Raw genomic sequence first — 21,596 nt, forward strand, 5'->3', positions numbered from 1 at the left:
CTAGGAGCGCCGCCCCTGGATGAGCGGTTTCCTGTTTGCTTATGGCCGTATACAGCTCGTTGAGAACCAGCATCGGTCTGCTGTGGTATATAGACAGCTATGAAAAATAAACTATTTTTGTAAATAGTGTGGTCCACAGCTTATCATGAGATACTCTACCTCAGGCGAGCAAAAACCTTGAGACTTCCTTAGATTTCGTGTACAAGCTGTTTACAAATATACATTAGGCACATTTTTGATTTGATCAATGTTATTTAACACCTGCTGTTTGCAACAAGCTTTTATCCAAAGCGACTTACAGTCATGCACACATACAATTTCGTGAATGGGCGGTCCTGGGAATCAAACCCACTACCCTGGCGTTACAACCTCCATGCTGTACCAGCTGAGCTACAGAGGACCACTAAACTGTAATGTTATCTTTATGGAAATGACATTGATATGCCCACAGGAAATAGACGTGATAGTTAGAACTAAACGTCTTGGTGGTGACTACTAGTTGTATTATAGTGCTCCCATTGAGTTAGATCTCATTTAAGATTTAAAAAGATTTCTGGAATCTCATTGAATACATTTCCAATGTCTCCCATGACAGTATAATTTTAAACCGTCCCCTCGCCCATACCCGGGCGCGAACCAGGGACCTTCTGCACACATCAACAACAGTCACCCACGAAGCATCGTTACCCATCGGTCTGTGCGTTCATAAACAAAAGGCCCCCTGTGAAGGCTGCCTTCACGTTAAGTTTCCTACTTAAGTCCTTTTTCAAAAATAAAAATAAATTAACAGTAGAAAAAGGTTGTCAAGGCAAGACTAGTCGGCGTGGCAACAAGCTGGAATGATCGCAAACTGACACTCGGGCTGAGGTAGTATAGATTAAAATGAGAGACATCACAACGGTTTTTATTTTCTGAAACAAATCATACATTGTTAAGTTACCATTTATTTAAATAAAGACAAAAACAGCTCTGATGAATCTAAAAAGCTAAGCGGAGATCACTCAATTAGGTAAAGCTCTTTCACCTGTTATCATCATTACTCTTCAACACATTTCAAAACATTTTTAAATGTACATTTTCCTCAGTGGAATACTTTCTAACAAAAGACATAGTTAAAATATGAACAGTGTCACAAAGTTGTTCATCATACAGTCAAAAAACATGACTGGTTCCCACTGAAGTAATTAAACAGCACAACATATATGTAAACAGCACAACATATATGTAAACAGTACACGTGAGGGGTATGTAGTACTGCTCAGTGTATAGTATGGGAATTAGTGATGAAAGAATACTGCTATCCATCCCTCATAGGTCCACCCCTCATCTCACCTGAGTCATATTCACCAGGTACCAAACAGAAAAAAATGGTCTGAAACAGGGAGGGACTACCTGAAGGGCTGAAACAGAGACTAACTGAAGGGCTGAAACAGGGAGGGACTACCTGAAGGGCTGAAACAGGGAGGGACTACCTGAAGGGCTGAAACAGGGAGGGACTAACTGAAGGGCTGAAACAGAGAGGGACTAACTGAAGGGCTGAAACAGAGAGGGACTAACTGAAGGGCTGAAACAGGGAGGGACTACCTGAAGGGCTGAAACAGAGAGGGACTACCTGAAGGGCTGAAACAGGGAGGGACTACCTGAAGGGCTGAAACAGAGAGGGACTACCTGAAGGGCTGAAACAGAGAGGGACTACCTGAAGGGCTGAAACAGAGAGGGACTACCTGAAGGGCTGAAACAGGGAGGGACTAACTGAAGGGCTGAAACAGGGAGGGACTACCTGAAGGGCTGAAACAGGGAGGGACTACCTGAAGGGCTGAAACAGGGAGGGACAACCTGAAGGGCTGAAACAGAGAGACTACCTGAAGGGCTGAAACAGGGAGGGACAACCTGAAGGGCTGAAACAGGGAGGGACTACCTGAAGGGCTGAAACAGGGAGAGACTAACTGAACTTGGCCCATAAAAACCCCCACTTGTTTTCAGTTGTAAAAACGTTTCAGTACTGTGTGCACTAATGAATATGACCCTCGTGATCAGGAAGGAGTAAAGTTCAGAACAGAACTGCACTGTAAATTCCATGCAGCTATTCATTACGGACAATCACCGTAATAAAAAGGGCTTTCCTGAATGAAACACACATGTTGATATGTACTTATCTTTGCCTTTACACTTACTAGTATTGATTTTGCAGACAGCTGGGTGTTTGAAGGATTCTCCTGTACAGTGATTGCGCTAGTTGATGTATCTACTGTCGTTGAACAGACTGATTGATTGTAGGCCGCTCTGGAAAGGAGTGAATGCCGAAGGCCTCCATTGTAATGTAAATGATCTTTATGGAAATCAAATGAACATCCCCCACAGGAAAATAAAAGTTTGTTGTCTCGTTTCAGTTGTATTAAAGTGCTGTCATTTAGTCATTCATATGTAATAGATAAGATGGAATGCAATCTGTGTGTTTTGTGGCAGCGTGTATTGTGACAGCGTGTATTGTGGCAGCCTGTATTGTGACAGCGTGTATTGTGGCAGACAGACTAGTGTAGTGGACAGACAGCCTAAATAGGACCCCTTCACTTCTCCCACATTTTTTTTACGTTACAACCTTATTCTAAAATATATTAAATACTTGTTTCCCCCTCATCTAGCTACACACAATTACCCCATAATTACAAAACGTGAAAACAGGTTTCTAGAAATGTTTGCAAATGTATATACAGTATAAAAAAACGGAAGCACCTCATTTACATAAGTATTCAGACCCCTTGCTATGAAACTCAAAATTGAGCTCAGGTTTATCCTGTTTCCATTGAAAGCATTTCAATGTAAGGTGTAGTGTTGTATTATGTGCATGTGACTATTACCATTATATTTGATTTTGATCTTCCCAGATGTTTCTACAACTTGATTTGAGTCCACCTGTGATAAATTCAATTAAATGGACATGATTTGGAAAGGTACTCATCTGTCTATATAAAGTCTCACCGTTTACAGTGAATGTCAGAGTAAAAACCAAAGCCATGAGGTCGAAGGAATTTGTCTGTAGAGCTCCGAGACAGGATTGTGTCGGGAGAACCTGGGAGAACCTTCCAGAAGGACAGCCATCTCTGCAGCACTCCACCAATCAGGCCTTTATGGTAGAGTGGCCAGACGGAAGCCACTCCTCAGTAAAAGGCACATGACAGCCTGCTTGGAATTTGCCAAAAGGCACCTAAAGACTCTAAGACCATAAGAAACAAGATTCTCTGGTCTGGTGAAACCAATATTGAAATATTTGGCCTGAATACCAAGCATCACGTCTGGAGGAAACCTGGCACCATCCCTTTGGTGAAGCAAGGTGGTGGCAGCATCATGCTGTGGGGATGTTTTTCAGCGGCAGGGACTGGGAGAATAGTCAGGATCGAGGCAAAGATGAACAGAGCAAAGTACAGAGAGATCCTTGATGAAAACCTGCTCCAGAGCACTCAGGACCTCAGACTGGGGGGGGGAGTTTCACCTTACAACAGGACAACGACCCTAAGCACACAGCCAAGACAACGCAGAAGTGGCATCGGGACAAGTCTCTGAATGTTCTTGAGTGGCCCAGCCAGAGCCCGGACTCGAACCCGATCGAACATCTCTGGAGAGACCTGAAAATAGCTGTGCATCGACGCTCCACATCCAACCTGACAGAGCTTGAGAGGATCTGCAGAGAAGAATGGGAGAAACTCCCCAAATACAGGTGTGCCAAGCTTGTAGCATCATACCCAAGAGGGCTCGATGATGTAATTGCTGCCAAAGGTGCTTCACCAAACCACTGAGTAAAGGGTCTGAATACTTATCAAAAATGTCTAAAATACAGTTTTTTCTTTGTCATTATAGGGTATTGTGATGTCATTATAGGGTATTGTGATGTCATTATAGGGTATTGTGATGTCATTATGGGGTATTGTGATGCCATTATGGGGTATTGTGATGTCATTATGGGGTATTGTGACGTCATTATGGGGTATTGTGATGCCATTATGGGGTATTGTGACGTCATTATGGGGTATTGTGACGTCATTATGGGGTATTGTGATGTCATTATGGGGTATTGTGATGTCATTATGGGGTATTGTGGTGTCATTATGGGGTATTGTGTTTAGATTGATGAGGGGGAAAAAGCGATTTAATCAATTTTAGAACAAAGCTTTAACATAACAACATGTGGAATGAGTAAAAGGGGTCTGAATAGTTTCCCAAGGCACCGTAGACTACTGTAATGGACATCCTGTAGACAGTGGACATAGCTAGGTAGGCAGACCGCTAGCTAGACAGACAGACCGCTAGCTAGCTAGACAGACAGACTGCTAGCTAGCTAGACAGACAGACCGCTAGCTAGACAGACCGCTAGCTAGACAGACAGACAGACCGCTAGCTAGCTAGACAGACAGACCGCTAGCTAGCTAGACAGACAGACCGCTAGCTAGGCAGACCGCTAGCTAGGCAGACCGCTAGCTAGGCAGACCGCTAGCTAGGCAGACCGCTAGGTATCAGTGGTCCATAGACATCTGCTCTAGTTCCTCCATCCAGTCACAGGGACAGTCCTCTTCAAAGTCTCTGAGAATAGGACATGGGGACTGTTAGAAAACAGGGCACTGTATGTATCAAGCTCCCCATGGACCCCCCCCTGTCCATGCAATCATATTCATTGTTATTTAAAAAGGACACAACTCATCCTAAAAATCATCACTCCTACTCTGATGCATACATGCCTAAATTAGAGAAATAATATTCACAGAATGGATGGGTATGGACTGGTCAATATGACTGAAACATATTATTTACCTCATTCAATGCATCAGAGGGACCAATACTGCCCTACCAATACTGCCCTACCAATACTGCCCTACCAATACTGCCCTACCAATACTGCCCTACCAATACTGCCCAATACTGCCCTACCAAGCAAAAAGGCAGTAACTGATCTTTAAAAATTTTTTTAAACCTTTATTTAACTAGGCAAGTCAGTTAAGAACAAATTCTTATTTTCAATGACGGCCTAGGAACAGTGGGTTAACTGCCTGTTCAGGGGCAGAACGACAGATTTGTACCTTGTCAGCTCGGGGATTCGAACTTGCAACCTTTCGGTTACTAGTCCAACACTCTAACCACTAGGCTACCCTGCCGCCCCAGTGTGGAACTGAGGATTTTATTTACCTTGGTTTCACAGTAACATGACCCCCATTTTCTCCAAAACACAATAGAGGCAGGATACTTGTCTACATGATTAAGCATGTATTTAAAATGTAGCCAAAAATGACATTAACTCATTTTTTGACCAAATGAGCATTTACTGCCTTTTAGCTTGTTATGGTTAATGGTCTAATGGTTATATTACTTCCTACTCTCTGTGTCTGTCCCAAAGTAGACCCTATTCCCTTCATAGTGTACAGGCCCATAGGGCCCTGGTCAAAAGTAGTGCACTATATAGGGAATAGGGTTCCATAGGGCTGGTCATTAGTAGTGTACTATATAGGGAATAGGGTTCCATAGGACTCTGGTCAAAAGTAGTGCACTATATAGGGAATAGGGTTCCATAGGACTCTGGTCAAAAGTAGTGCACTATATAGGGAATAGGGTTCCATAGGACTCTGGTCAAAAGTAGTGCACTATATAGGGAATAGGGTTCCATTTGGTGGAATACACAATATGTCTGGTCTGGCCAATGGGCTTCCAGGAGGACTCACGTATCTTCGTCGTCAGAGCGTGGTTGCAGCCGTTCTTCATCCTCTGTCTGTCCAGCTGTCGGTCCGTCTGTGTCGTCCCTTCCTCCCCGGGACAGGGGGCCTACCAGAGGGTCTTCACCTGGGGGGGAGAGGGACACGTTTCAAATCGGACCCTTTACCCTATGTAGTGTGGGACAAGGCCCCGTTCCCTACATTCTAGGGCCCTACTTTGGACCCGATAAATTAGTGCCTAGTCCTGCATCAAACCAACCGCACGAAGGCTCGTCATGTGTCAATCGTTATTGATCATATCATGCCATTTTTTTTTTGTCATTTAGCAGAGCAACCTACAGGAGCAATTAGGGTTAAGTGCCTTGCTCAAGGGCACATCGACAGATTTTTCACCTAGTCGGCTCTGGGGTTCAAACCAGAAACCTTTCGGGTTACTGGGCCAACGCTCATAACCACTTGGCTACCACAGGGTCAGGGTAGTAGTCATGTTGATATAGCAGCACAACTCTCATCATCATCATACTGTAGCTTTAAAGAGCAGTGGTAGACCAAATTACATTCTAGACCAGGGGTACCAATTTACCCCACCATTTCTTCTGTGTGTCAGCTATGGACAGACCGATCTGTGTGTCAGCTATGGACAGACCGATCTGTGTGCCAGCTACGGACAGACCGATCTGTGTGCCAGCTACGGACAGACCGATCTGTGTGTCAGCTACGGACAGACGATCTGTGTGCCAGCTACGGACAGACCGATCTGTGTGCCAGCTACGGACAGACGATCTGTGTGCCAGCTACGGACAGACCGATCTGTGTGCCAGCTACGGACAGACCGATCTGTGTGCCAGTTACGGACAGACGATCTGTGTGCCAGCTACGGACAGACCGATCTGTGTGCCAGCTACGGACAGACCGATCTGTGTGCCAGCTACGGACAGACGATCTGTGTGCCAGCTACGGACAGACGATCTGTGTGCCAGCTACGGACAGACGATCTGTGTGCCAGTTACGGACAGACGATCTGTGTGCCAGTTATAGACAGACGATCTGTGTGCCAGCTACGGCCTAGGAACAGTGGGTTAACTGTCTGTTCAGGGGCAGAACGACGGATTTGTACCTTGTCAGCTCGGAGATTCGATCTGTGCCACCTTTCGGCCTAGTCCAACAGTGGGTTACCACTGTCTGTTCTGGGGCAGAACACACTCTAACCACTAGGCAACCTGCCGCCTCCAACTTGCAACCACTAGGCTGCCCTGCCACCTCCACACTCTAACCACTAGGCTGCCCTGCCGCCTCCACACTCTAACCACTAGGCTGCCCTGCCGCCTCCACACTCTAACCACTAGGCTAACCTGCCGCCTCCACACTCTAACCACTAGGCTGCCCTGCCACCTCCACACTCTAACCACTAGGCTGCCCTGCCACCTCTACACTCTAACCACTAGGCTGCCCTGCCACCTCTACACTCTAACCACTAGGCTACCCTGCCACCTCTACACTCTAACCACTAGGCTACCCTGCCACCTCTACACTCTAACCACTAGGCTACCCTGCCACCTCTACACTCTAACCACTAGGCTGCCCTGCCACCTCTACACTCTAACCACTAGGCTACCCTGCCACCTCTACACTCTAACCACTAGGCTACCCTGCCGCACCGTCAGTTGTAATAGCGAATAGGTTTTTATTAATCGTCACCTCCTCTCCTCAAAATGATCTGTGAAGGCTTTTGCTACATCTACAAGGCAGTTCCTCACCTACCTCCTCACCTACCTCCTCACCTACCTGCTCTGAGTCACAGTATCTTACAACAACCGTTAATCACATCCGCTCTCATCAAGAGCCACACTAAACAGTTCAACTAAAAACGTTTTTTTTTTACGCTACAGTTTGCAGCTCCTTGACATTTTCAACCATCTCGAGTATAAACACACCAGTCAACAGTTCTGGCAGACAAAGGCCAAAGGTCAATTTATCTTTGAAATGATTGTGTCTTTGTTGGGCAAACAATCACATAAAGCCTGCCAAGATTTTTCTTTGCTGATGACAATTTGCATCCTCCTGAAATAAAAAATAAATAAAAGACTTGCTAGCTGCTCGCCATGCGAAAACAAATCTCTCGTCTGATGACATTTCGCATCCTCCTTTTTAGAAATAAAACTTGCTAGCTGCTAGCCATGCGGAAACGAATCTCTCATCTTCAGTGCTGCCTTGGTTTTTGAATTTGGCGGGAGAGGACTTGCACTGAACATTTCGCTACACTCGCATTTAACATCTGCTAACCATGTGTATGTGACAAATAAAATTTGATTTGATTTGAAACTAATAATATGAAACTCCTGCAAAATCATGAAAACTGTCCCTTTCCTGTTTCAGCATGACAATGTGCACAAAGCGAGGTCCATATTGAAATGGTTTGTCGAGATCGGTGTGGAACAACTTGACTGGCCTGCACAGAGTCCTGACCTCCACCCCATCGAACACATTTGGGATGAATTGGATCGCCGACTGCAAGCCAGGCCTAATCGCCCAACATCAGTGTTCCCGACCTCACTAATGCTCTTGCGGCTGAATGGAAACAAGTCCCCACAGCAATGTTCCAACATCTAGTGGAAAGCCTTCCCAGAAGAGTAGAGGCTGTTATAGCAGCAAAGGGGGGGGGGGGGACCAACTCCATGTCAATGTCCATGATTTTGAAATGAGATTTTCAACCAGCAGGTGTCCACATATCTTTGGTCATGTAGTGTATCATAGCTTTTAAATAGCTGTGGTAGAACGTTACAGTAAGTCATAACAGTAGAGATTGAAGCAAATGGAAGAGGCGTAACTGCGCCTATCACTATCAAGGTTGTTGAGAGATCTACATCACTTGGGAAGTCATACATCGATCATCTATTACAATTCCTGTCAATCAGAAATAAGGTTTCACAGAACGCATGACCAACCATGTGGTAGACAAGTCAATTATACCTTAAGTGTTTTCTAGAAAGATTCCCCTCTAAGCGGGACCTACCTTCTGTGTGTATGGGGTAGGTTCTGGAAAGCGGGACCTACTTTCTGTGTGTATGGAGTAGGTTCTGGAAAGCGGGACCTACCTTCTGTGTGTATGGAGTAGGTTCTGGAAAGCGGGACCTACCTTCTGTGTGTATGGAGTAGGTTCTGGAAAGCGGGACCTACCTTCTGTGTGTATGGAGTAGGTTCTGGAAAGCGGGACCTACTTTCTGTGTGTATGGAGTAGGTTCTGGAAAGCGGGACCTACCTTCTGTGTGTATGGAGTAGGTTCTGGAAAGCGGGACCTACCTTCTGTGTGTATGGAGTAGGTTCTGAAAAGCGGGACCTACCTTCTGTGTGTATGGAGTAGGTTCTGAAAAGCGGGACCTACCTTCTGTGTGTATGGAGTAGGTTCTGAAAAGCGGGACCTACCTTCTGTGTGTATGGGGTAGGTTCTGGAAAGCGGGACCTACTTTCTGTGTGTATGGAGTAGGTTCTGGAAAGCGGGACCTACCTTCTGTGTGTATGGAGTAGGTTCTGGAAAGCGGGACCTACCTTCTGTGTGTATGGAGTAGGTTCTGAAAGCGGTGGAGAGCTGGGCTTTCTCTAACAGTCTCAGTAGCTTCTCTGGTGGACTCCTGTCCCATCGTTTCCGCTCTCTGTTCTCTACAGAATTAATGGAAATATTGACAGTTTAAAAAAATATATATATATATTTTTAAATACGTTTTATTTGATTGAATAGTGGAAATCTGAGGGCTCCGACGGGAGGCGAATGTTTATTGCAATTATACACGGTGGGTGTTCACTCTACGTTGTTTGAGTGTACCTATCTAGTGGTGTGTCAAGCATCGTTTCAGTACCTATCTAGGGGTGTGTCAAGCATCGTTTCAGTACCTATCTAGGGGTGTGTCAAGCATAGTTTCAGTACCTATCTAGGGTCATGGTTTCAGTACCTATCTAGGGGTTTCAGTACCTATCTAGGGGTGTGTCAGTACCTATCTAGGGGTGTGTCAAGCATCGTTTCAGTACCTATCTAGGGGTGTGTCAAGCATAGTTTCAGTACCTATCTAGGGGTGTGTCAAGCATCGTTTCAGTACCTATCTAGGGGTGTGTCAAGCATCGTTTCAGTACCTATCTAGGGGTGTGTCAAGCATCGTTTCAGTACCTATCTAGGGGTGTGTCAAGCATTGTTTCAGTACCTATCTAGGGGTGTGTCAAGCATCGTTTCAGTACCTATCTAGGGGTGTGTCAAGCATGGTTCCAGTACCTATCTAGAGGTTTGTCAAGCATGGTTTCAGTACCTATCTAGGGGTGTGTCAAGCATTGTTTCATACCTATCTAGGGGTGTGTCAAGCATTGTTTCAGTTTCAGTACCTATCTATCTAGGGGTGTGTCAAGCATTGTTTCAGTACCTATCTAGAGGTTTGTCAAGCATTGTTTCAGTACCTATCTAGGTTTCAGTTTCACAAGCATTGTTTCAGTACCTATCTAGGGGTGTGTCAAGCATTGTTTCAGTACCTATCTAGTTTCAGTTTCACCTATCTAGGGGTGTGTCAAGCATTATCTAGTTTTGTTTCAGTACCTATCTAGGGGTGTGTCAAGCATTGTTTACAGTACCTATCTCTAGGGGTGTGTCAAGCATTGTTTCAGTACCTATCTAGGGGTGTGTCAAGCATTGTTTCAGTACCTATCTAGGGGTGTGTCAAGCATCGTTTCAGTACCTATCTAGGGGTGTGTCAAGCATTGTTTCAGTACCTATCTAGGGGTGTGTCAAGCATTGTTTCAGTACCTATCTAGGGGTGTGTCAAGCATTGTTTCAGTACCTATCTAGGGGTGTGTCAAGCATTGTTTCAGTACCTATCTAGGGGTGTGTCAAGCATTGTTTCAGTACCTATCTAGGGGTGTGTCAAGCATTGTTTCAGTACCTATCTAGGGGTGTGTCAAGCATTGTTTCAGTACCTATCTAGGGGTGTGCCTGGCCTGTCTCATTGAGAGTACCTGCATACCTGAATGTGTCTGGCCTGTGGTTGCCAGACTCCCAGAGGAGAGGAGGTCTGTGTTAGCCAACACCTGTAGAGCTGTGTCTGAGGGGCCTGGGGCCCACTGTCTACGAGGGCCACAATGCTCGCTACTGGTGCTGCTCTCAGCAGGGGCCTCAGCAGGGACCTCAGTAGGGGCCACACAGATCTCCAGACCTGTATGAAGACATGATCAAACACGTTCAACTTCCTTATATTACACACACACACACACACACACACACACACACACACACACACACACACACACACACACACACACACACACACACACACACACACACACACACACACACACACACACACACACACACACACACACACACACACACACACAAAAGTTTTGAGAATGACACAAATATTAATTTCCACAAAGTTTGCTGCCTCAGTGTCTTTAGATATTTTTGTCAGATGTTACAATGGAATACTGAAGTATAATTACAAGCATTTCATAAGTGTCAAAGGCTTTTATTGACAATTTCATGAAGTTGATGCAAAGAGTCAATATTTGCAGTGTTGACCCTTCTTTTTCAAGACCTCTGCAATCTGCCCTGGTATGCTGTCAATTAACTTCTGGGCCACATCCTGACTGATGGCAGCCCATTCTTGCACAATCAATGATGGGAGTTTGTCAGAATTTGTGGGGTTTTGTTTGTCCATTCGCCTCTTGAGGATTGACCACAAGTTCTCAATGGGATTAAGGTCTGGGGAGTTTCCTGGCCATGGACCCAAAATATAGATGTTTTGTTCCCCGAGCCACTTAGTTATCACTTTTGCCTTATGGCAAGGTGCTCCATCATGCTGGAAAAGGCATTGTTCGTTACCAAACTGTTTCTTCTCCTGACAAGCTTTTTTCCCAGATGCCCCAAACAATCGGAAAGGGGATTCATCAGAGAAAATGACTTTACCCCAGTCCTCAGCAGTCCAATCCCTGTACCTTTTGCAGAATATCAATCTGTTCCTGATGTTTTTCCTGGAGAGAAGTGGCTTCTTTGCTGCCCGTCTTGGCAGCAGGTCATCCTCCAAAAGTCTTGGCCTCACTGTGTGTGCAAATGCGACAGGGTAGCCTAGTGGTTAGAGCGTTGGACTAGTAACCGGAAGGTTTCAAGTTCAAACCCCCGAGCTGACAAGGTACAAATCTGTCGTTCTGCCCCTGAACAGGCAGTTAACCCACTGTTCCCAGGCCTTCATTGAAAATAAGAATTTGTTCTTAACTGACTTGCCTAGTTAAATAAAGGTAAAAAAAATGCACTCACACCTGCCTGCTGCCATTCCTGAGCAAGCCCTGTACTGGTGGTACCCCGATCCCACAGCTGAATCAACTTTAGGAGAAGGTCCTGGCCCTTCCTGGACTTTCTTGGGCACCCTGAAGCCTTCTTCACAACAATTGAACCGCTCTCCTTGAAGTTCTTGATGATCCGATAAATGGTTGATTTAGGTGCAATCTTACTGGCAGCAATATCCTTGCCTGTGAAGCCCTTTTTGTGCAAAGCAATGACCTGTTTCCTTGCAGGTAACCATGGTTGACAGAGGAAGAACAATGATTCCAAGCACCACCCTCCTTTTGAAGCTTCCAGTCTGTTGTTCGAACTCAAATCAGCATGACAGTGATCTCCAGCCTTGTCCTCGTCAACACTCACACCTGTGTTAACGAGAGAATCACTGACATGATGTCAGCTGGTCCTTTTGTGGCAGGGCTGAAATACAGTGGAAATGTTTTTTGGGGGATTCAGTTCATTTGCATGGCAAAGTGGGACTTTGCAATTAATTGCAATTCATCTGATCACTCATCATAACATTCTGGAGTATATGCAAATTGCCATCATACAAACTGAGGCAGCAGACTTTGTGAAAATTAATATTTGTGTCATTCTCAAAACTTTTGGCCATGAGTGTATGTATATATAGACTGTCTTCCACACTACATTCTCATATGTTTCAGTGAGAGGGCCTATCTAGGGGTGTGTCAAGCATTGTTTCAGTACCTATCTAGGGGTGTGTCAAGCATTGTTTCAGTACCTATCTAGGGGTGTGTCAAGCATTGTTTCAGTACCTATCTAGGGGTGTGTCAAGCATTGTTTCAGTACCTATCTAGTGTGTCACCAGCACCTCTAGGGGTGTGTCAAGCATTGTTTCAGTACCTATCTAGGGGTGTGTCAGTACCTATCTGGGGTGTGTCATCGTTTCAGTACCTATCTAGGGGTGTGTCAAGCATCGTTTCAGTACCTATCTAGGGGTCGTTTCAGTACCTATCTAGGGGTGTGTCAAGCATCGTTGCAGTACCTATCTAGGGGTGTGTCAAGCATTGTTGCAGTACCTATCTAGGGGTGTGTCTGGCATATTCATTTTTTTACAACTTTTTCACACAAGGACACTTTTACCATGAGAGGCTTAAAGGACTAGTCCTACATGGAGAGACAGGATGGATTAAAATGTTTAGTTTAATTCAAATGAATCTCACAGAAACACAGTAATTCATAGGTTATGACTGCTATTACCACTCTACCGTGTAATATATTGTAAATATGTAGTAGTTTGTGTATATATGTATATATATACACACACACACACACACACACACACACACACACACACACACACACACACACACACACACACACACACACACACACACACACACACACACACACACACACACACACACACACACACACACACACACACACACACACACACACACAGTAAAATAAAGTATTACCATATTTGCATTGGTATGTAAAGAATAACAGGTTGTAAAATGTATGATAAATGCTGTTTAATTTCCTACTCAACCTGCTCTTCATCACACTAGGACCCTGCAGTTCAATCTCACTACGAAAATGAATACCACATCTGACTGGGTCTTAATTGTCTCCTTACCCTCCAGGGTAGAGCCTGTGATGAGGGTCTTCTGCCCCAGGAGTGAGGCCACCTTCTCCCCCTCCTCTCTCCTCCATCTCCCTGTTCTCCTCTCCGACTCCTACAGATCCAGAAAGCAACACGCTGAATCAGAAACATACTACCAGCTACCGGACGGAGACGGACAGAGACGGACAGAGACAGACAGAAGATTTTAAATGGTCAATTCTACATTTCATCACAATGTATTCCCTCCCCCCGACAACAATAAACATCGCTAATTGATGTGCTGCTGTGTGGTTTTTCAATGGTATGGTAGCTAGATGTGTTTTATTTCTACTAAATGTCTTGATATTTAACAAACTTTAAAAAAAAAATTTTTTTCAGGAGAGATTGGCCTGCGTACAGCAGCAGCTCAAGATTATTTTAATTGACAGTTCTGGTCGCCTGAACGTTTAAGTGCCTCTTCAGAAACCTCATGCCTTTACAGACCAGTAAAATGCTCGTTCATATCTCCAGAGAAGAAGGTTTCTTCTAAAACGTTGTGTAAGCTTAACAGACAGACTTGCTACAGTCAAGGGCACTTTCAAGAGGCCACATTCCATTATGTATGAAAAGGGAAATCCATAAAGGCTACTGGTTTCATATTGTAATATCGAGCGGGTCTAACCTCGCAAGACCGACCCAAAGACACCGCTGTATCCTCGAAGGTGGTGCCGTGAATAGGCCAGGATACTCTACTTCCCAACAGACCGAAGACTGAACACACACTTGCATTATTAGCAAAGAGACCGAGCAAAGCAGAGAGAGACAGAAACAGAGGAAAGGCAGGCAGAAACATGCACGGACCAACTGTGTCTTTCACTGACATTTTCAACCTGCACCCTGTCAGTAATACCAACATGTTTCAAACAGACCACCATAGTCCCTGTGCCCAAGAATGCTGAGGTAACCTGCCTAAATGACTACCGACCCGTAGCACTCACGTCAGTAGCAATGAAGTGTTTTGAAAGGCTGGTCATGGCTCACATCAACACCAGCATGCCAGAAACCCTGGACCCACTCCAATTCGCATACCGCCCCAACAGATCCACAGATGATGCCATCTCTATTGCACTCCACACTCCCCTTTCACACCTGGACAAAAGGAACACCTATGTGAGAATGCTGTTCATTGACTACAGCTCAGCGTTCAACACCATAGCGCCCTCAAAGCTCATCACTAAGCTAAGGATCCTGGGACTAAACACCTCCCTCTGCAACTGGATCCTGGACTTCCTGACGGGCCACCCCAGGTGGTAAGGGTAGGTAACAACACATCTGCCACGCTGATCCTCAACACTGGGGCCCCCCAGGGGTGCGTGCTCAGTCCCCTCCTGTACTCCCTGTTCACCCACAACTGCGTGGCCAAGCACAACTCCAACACCATAATTAAGTTGACTGAAAGCACAACAGTGGCCTGATCCCCGACAATGATGAGAGTATATAGGGAAGAGGTCAGAGACCTGGCCATGTGGTGCCAGGACAATAACTTCTCTCTCAACGTGAGCAAGACAAAGGAGCTAATCGTGGACTATGAGATATAAGAAACGGAGGGCCTTACAGGCCCCCATTAACATCACCAACAAACTATCATGGTCCAAACACACCAAGACAGTCGGGAAGAGGGCACGACAACAATTTTCCCCCCTCAGGAGACTGATAAAATATTTGGCATGAGTCCCCAGATCTTTAAAAAAAGTCCTGCACCATCGAGAGCATCCTGATAAGGTAACTGTTCGGCCTCCGACCGCAAGTGTCACAACCGGCCGTGATCGGGAGTCCAATAGGGAGGTGCAAACTTGGCCCAGCATCCCCTGCTTTAGGGGAGGGTTTGTCCAGGGGGGGGGCTTTACTTGGCTCGTCGCGCGCTCTTGCGACTCCTGGTGGATCGGCGCTTCAACGCCCCGATGGAAATCGAAGGTGGAGTCATGCGCGGTTTGGCGGGTCATGTTTCGGAGGACGCACGACTCCAACTTCGCCTCCCGTCGGAGAGTTGAAGCGATGAGAAAATATCTAATTTGGGGAGAAAAAGGGGTGTGCGGTGATGAGACCAAGAGACCAAGAGAGGGAGTGCGGTAATGTAATGTCCACTACTAAAGAGAGGGAGTGCGGTGATGTAATGTCCACTACTAAAGAGAGGGAGTGCGGTGATGTAATGTCCACTACTAAAGAGAGGGAGTGCGGTGATGTAATGTCCACTACTAAAGAGAGGGAGTGCGGTGATTTAATGTCCACAACTAAAGAATCATTGTGGAATCTGAAAAGACGCGTGATGGTGTACTTACTACGTGCACATGCTGAAAGAGAGGAACGAGGTGGGTAGATAACTAAAGTGTGTGTCATTGCAGCAAAGTATTTATAAACAAAACAATTAGACCTCTTAAACCGTTCGTTAATTTGTGTTCTATTATCTATACAATAGTGCAACATTTAGGAGCTTTCGATTTTTGATCGGGGTATTTTACCTAAAAACATTTAGGCCTACCTATAGAAAGAAATTATAGATCAAATACAATTTAAAACAGCCTGGCAAGAGTGGTCAAAAGGGTGTTTATCATTCCCAAGTGGCTCTGTAAGTGAGGAGAGGATATTCTCCTCCGCTGTCCTGCTCTCGAAGCCACCATCCCGTGAGCCTGAAGCCACAGACTCCGGACAAATTGGTGTTTCTAAAAATGAATTCAAAAGGCACTCAGCCTAACAAGGTATTTTTTTGGCTTAATTTCAGTCACAGCCTATATATAGACTATAATGATTTAATACAACAAAATGTTGTTTAAATGATGTGCGCTTAATGTCCCCGACTCCCTGCCATCCGCCAGTGTAGCGCACTCACAAATTCTTCACAATGTTTTTCTTTTGTAGGCTATAGCCTTGAAATAATGTATGCACACATGACTGTAAGTCGCTTTGGATAAAAGCGTCTGCTAAATGGCATATATTATTATTATTATTATTATAATTGAAATAGCATAGCCTAAATCGTTCATTTTTGTTGCTTCTTCGGCTCCTTGTTTGAAATGACGAGCACTTCTTCCATTCACATGTCTCATGTTAATTAAAATAATTTTCAAAATCACCAAATCATATGGTTTGGTTTCAATACTTCAAAACCCAAATGGTAGGTCTAGGTAGCCACAAAAAAAGTAGCTTCGTTTTTGGTTAAATTCTGATTTTAATGAATGGATAGAAGCAACACTCCACGAGCGATGAGCGGGATTTCCGACCCCTCAACTCCACCTCACATGCTCTGGTAGGGGGTGGTGTCTCCTGGGTAGGGGGTGGTGTCTCCTGGGTAGGGGGTGGTGTCTCCTGGGTAGGGGGTGGTGTCTCCTGGGTAGGGGGTGGTGTCTCCTGGGTAGGGGGTGGTGTCTCCTGGGTAGGGGGTGGTGTCTCCTGGGGGGGTGGTGTCTCCTGTGTGTCTCGTGGGTAAGGTTGGTGTCTCGTGGGTAGGGGGTGGTGTCTCGTGGGTAGGGGGGTGGTGTCTCATGGGTAGTGTCTCGTGGGTAGGGGATGGTGTCTCGTGGGTAGGGGATGGTGTCTCGTGGGTAGGGGATGGTGTCTCGTGGGTAGGGGATGGTGTCTCGTGGGTAGGGGATGGTGTCTCGTGGGTAGGGGATGGTGTCTCGTGGGTAGGGGATGGTGTCTCCTGGGTAGGGGGTGGTGTCTCCTGGGTAGGGGGTGGTGTCTCCTGGGTAGGGGGTGGTGTCTCCTGGGTAGGGGGTGGTGTCTCCTGGGTAGGGGGTGGTGTCTCCTGGGTAGGGGGTGGTGTCTCCTGGGTAGGGGGTGGTGTCTCCTGGGTAGGGGGTGGTGTCTCCTGGGTAGGGGGTGGTGTCTCGTAGGTAGTGTCTCGTGGGTAGTGTCTCGTGGGTAGGGATGGTGTCTCGTGGGTAGGGGGTGGTGTCTCGTGGGTAGTGTCTCGTGGGTAGGTATGGTGTCTCGTGGGTAGGGGATGGTGTCTCGTGGGTAGGGGGTGGTGTGTCCTGGGTAGGGGGTGGTGTCTCCTGGGTAGGGGGTGGTGTTTGGTGGGTAGGGGGTGGTGTTTGGTGGGTAGGGGATTTGGTTCTGAACTGGGCCGACATGCAGTACCTTGTTGGGCAGGTGTCGGTGCAGGAGACCGGCTACGCGGTGAGACGTGAGGATGGTGTGGAGGGACGGACGGTCTTTGGGGTTGGTCTTGAACATCTGTTTGACCAGGTAGTGCAGCTCATAGGGCAGGTGTTGGGGAAGAGGAGGGTAGGAACCACGGCACACCTTCATGATCAGACTCTTCCAACTAGGAGCCTGGAACTGAGACGGGGAGGGAGAACAGAGGTTTAGGAGGACTCCTGGAAACACCAGACAGACAGCTACAGGCTACAGGTTCCAGACAGCTACAGGCTACGGCTCCAGACAGACAGCTACAGGCTACGGCTCCAGACAGACAGCTACAGGCTACGGCTCCAGACAGACAGCTACAGGCTACGGCTCCAGACAGACAGCTACAGGCTATGGCTCCAGACAGACTGCTAAAGGCTACGGCTCCAGACAGACAGCTACAGGCTACGGCTCCAGACAGACAGCTACAGGCTAAAGCTACAGGCTCCAGACAGAAAGCTACAGGCTAAAGCTACAGGCTACAGGCTCCAGACAGCTACAGGCTACGGCTCCAGACTGACAGCTACAGGCTACGGCTCAAGACAGCTACAGGCTACGGCTCCAGACAATTGGCTACAGGCTCCAGACAGATGGCTAAGGCTCAAGACAGCTACGGCTCAAGACAGCTACGGCTCCAGGCTACGGCTCCAGACAGACAGCTACAGGCTACGGCTCCAGACAGCTACAGCTCCAGACAGCTACAGGCTACGGCTCCAGACAGCTACAGGCTACGGCTCCAGACAGACAGCTACAGGCTACGGCTTCGGCTCCAGACAGCTACAGGCTACGGCTCCAGACAGACAGCTACAGGCTACAGCTCCAGACAGACAGCTACAGGCTACGGCTCCAGACAGACAGCTACAGGCTACGGCTCCAGACAGACAGCTACAGGCTACGGCTCCAGACAGACAGCTACAGGCTAAAGCTACAGGCTACAGGCTCCAGACAGCTACAGGCTACGGCTCCAGACAGAAAGCTACAGGCTAAAGCTCCAGACAGACAGCTACAGGCTATGGCTCCAGACAGACAGCTACAGGCTACGCCTCCAGAAAGCTACAGGCTACGCCTCCAGAAAGCTACAGGATAGACAGGCAGACAGTTACATGCTCCAGACAGCTACAGATTACGGATCCAGATAGACAGCTACAGGCTCCAGACAGCTACAGGCCAAGGCTCCAGACAGAAAGCTACAGGCTAAAGCTACAGGCTACAGGCTCCAGACAGCTACAGGCTACGCTCCAGACAGACAGCTACACGCTATGGCTCCAGACAGACAGCTGCAGGCTACGGCTCCAGATAGACAGCTACAAGCTCCAGACTGACGGCTACAGGCTCCAGACTGACAGCTACAGGCTACGGCTCAAAACAGCTACAGGCTATGGCTTCAGGCTACGACTCCAGGCTACGGCTCCAGACAATTGGCTACAGGCTCCAGACAGATGGCTACGGCTCAAGACAGCTACGGCTAAAGACAGCTACGGCTCAAGACAGCTACGGCTCAAGACAGCTACGGCTCCAGGCTACGGCTCCAGACAGACAGCTACAGGCTACGGCTCCAGACAGCTACAGCTCCAGACAGCTACAGCTACAGACAGCTACAGGCTCCGGCTCCAGACAGCTACAGGCTCCGGCTCCAGACAGCCAGCTACAGGCTACGGCTCCAGACAGCCAGCTACAGGCTACGGCTTCGGCTCCAGACAGCTACAGGCTACGGCTTCGGCTCCAGACAGACAGCTACAGGCTACGGCTCCAGACAGAAAGCTACTGGCTAAAGCTACAGGCTCCAGACAGCTACAGGCTACGGCTCCAGACAGACAGCTACAGGCTACGGCTCCAGACAGACAGCTACAGGCTACGGCTCCAGACAGACAGCTACAGGCTAAAGCTACAGGCTCCAGACAGCTACAGGCTACGGCTCCAGACAGAAAGCTACAGGCTAAAGCTACAGGTTCCAGACAGCTACAGGCTACAGCTCCAGACAGACAGCTGCAGGCTACAGCTCCAGATAGACAGCTACAGGATCCAGACAGCTACAGGCTACGCCTCCAGAAAGCTACAGGATAGACAGGCAGACAGTTACATGCTCCAGACAGCTACAGACTACGGATCCAGATAGACAGCTACAGCCTAAAGCTACAGGCTCCAGACAGCTACAGGCTACGGCTCCAGACAGCTACAGGCTAAAGCTACAGGCTCCAGACAGCTACAGGCTACAGCTCCAGACAGACAGCTACACGCTATGGCTCCAGACAGACAGCTGCAGGCTACGGCTCCAGATAGACAGCTACAAGCTCCAGACTGACGGCTACAGCCTCCAGACTGACAGCTACAGGCTACGGCTCAAGACAGCTACAGGCTATGGCTTCAGGCTACGGCTCCAGGCTACGGCTCCAGACAATTGGCTACAGGCTCCAGACAGATGGCTACAGGCTCCAGACTGACGGCTACAGGCTACGGCTCAAGACAGCTACTGCTCCAGGCTACGGCTCCAGGCTACGGCTCCAGACAATTGGCTACAGGCTCCAGACATATGGCTACAAGCTCCAGACTGACGGCTACAGGCTCCAGACTGACGGCTACAGGCTACGGCTCCAGGCTACGGCTCCAGACAGCTACAGGCTACAGCTCTAGACAGCTCCAGGCTACAGCTCCAGGCTACATCTCCAGACAGCTACAGGCTACAGCTCCAGACAGCTACAGGCTACAGCTCCAGACAGCTACATCTCCAGACAGCTACAGGCTACATCTCCAGACAGACAGCTACAGGCTACATCTCCAGACAGCTACATCTCCAGACAGCTACAGGCTACATCTCCAGACAGCTACAGGCTACATCTCCAGACAGCTACAGGCTACATCTCCAGACAGCTACAGGCTACATCTCCAGACAGCTACATCTCCAGACAGCTACATCTCCAGACAGCTACATCTCCAGACAGCTACATCTCCAGACAGCTACATCTCCAGACAGACAGCTACAGGCTACATCTCCAGACAGACAGCTACAGGCTACATCTCCAGACAGACAGCTACAGGCTACATCTCCAGACAGCTACAGGCTACATCTCCAGACAGACAGCTACAGGCTACATCTCCAGACAGCTACATCTCCAGACAGCTACAGGCTACATCTCCAGACAGCTACAGGCTACATCTCCAGACAGCTACATCTCCAGACAGCTACAGGCTACATCTCCAGACAGCTACATCTCCAGACAGCTACAGGCTACATCTCCAGACAGCTACAGGCTACATCTCCAGACAGACAGCTACATCTCCAGACAGACAGCTACAGGCTACATCTCCAGACAGCTACATCTCCAGACAGCTACGGCTCCAGACAGAAAGCTACAGGCTAAAGCTCCAGACAGACAGCTACAGGCTATGGCTCCAGACAGACAGCTACAGGCTACGCCTCCAGAAAGCTACATCTCCAGACAGCTACAGGCTACATCTCCAGACAGCTACAGGCTACATCTCCAGACAGCTACATCTCCAGACAGCTACAGGCTACATCTCCAGACAGCTACATCTCCAGACAGCTACAGGCTACATCTCCAGACAGCTACAGGCTACATCTCCAGACAGACAGCTACAGGCTACATCTCCAGACAGACAGCTACAGGCTACATCTCCAGACAGCTACATCTCCAGACAGCTACGGCTCCAGACAGAAAGCTACAGGCTAAAGCTCCAGACAGACAGCTACAGGCTATGGCTCCAGACAGACAGCTACAGGCTACGCCTCCAGAAAGCTACAGGATAGACAGGCAGACAGTTACATGCTCCAGACAGCTACAGACTACGGATCCAGATAGACAGCTACAGGCTA

At 47.7% G+C, this 21,596-nt stretch overlaps 1 protein-coding gene across 1 annotated transcript in view; it reads right to left on the reverse strand.

The window, feature by feature from the left end:
- Window positions 1–4,350: 4,350 nt before the first annotated feature.
- Window positions 4,351–21,596, reverse strand: part of nek3 (NIMA related kinase 3) — a 28,787-nt gene continuing 11,541 nt past the window's right edge. The window contains exons 9-14 of the mRNA XM_046296327.1: window positions 17,717–17,917; window positions 13,610–13,709; window positions 10,697–10,885; window positions 9,243–9,353; window positions 5,706–5,823; window positions 4,351–4,575 (exon numbers count right to left, since the gene is read on the reverse strand). Of these exons, the coding sequence (XP_046152283.1) occupies window positions 4,509–4,575; window positions 5,706–5,823; window positions 9,243–9,353; window positions 10,697–10,885; window positions 13,610–13,709; window positions 17,717–17,917 (786 nt within the window). The 3' untranslated portion in view covers window positions 4,351–4,508. The remainder of the gene's footprint in view (window positions 4,576–5,705; window positions 5,824–9,242; window positions 9,354–10,696; window positions 10,886–13,609; window positions 13,710–17,716; window positions 17,918–21,596) is intronic.

This window comes from Oncorhynchus gorbuscha, linkage group LG13 (assembly GCF_021184085.1).
Source record: "Oncorhynchus gorbuscha isolate QuinsamMale2020 ecotype Even-year linkage group LG13, OgorEven_v1.0, whole genome shotgun sequence".
In the NCBI taxonomy this organism is placed as follows: Eukaryota; Metazoa; Chordata; class Actinopteri; order Salmoniformes; family Salmonidae; genus Oncorhynchus; species Oncorhynchus gorbuscha.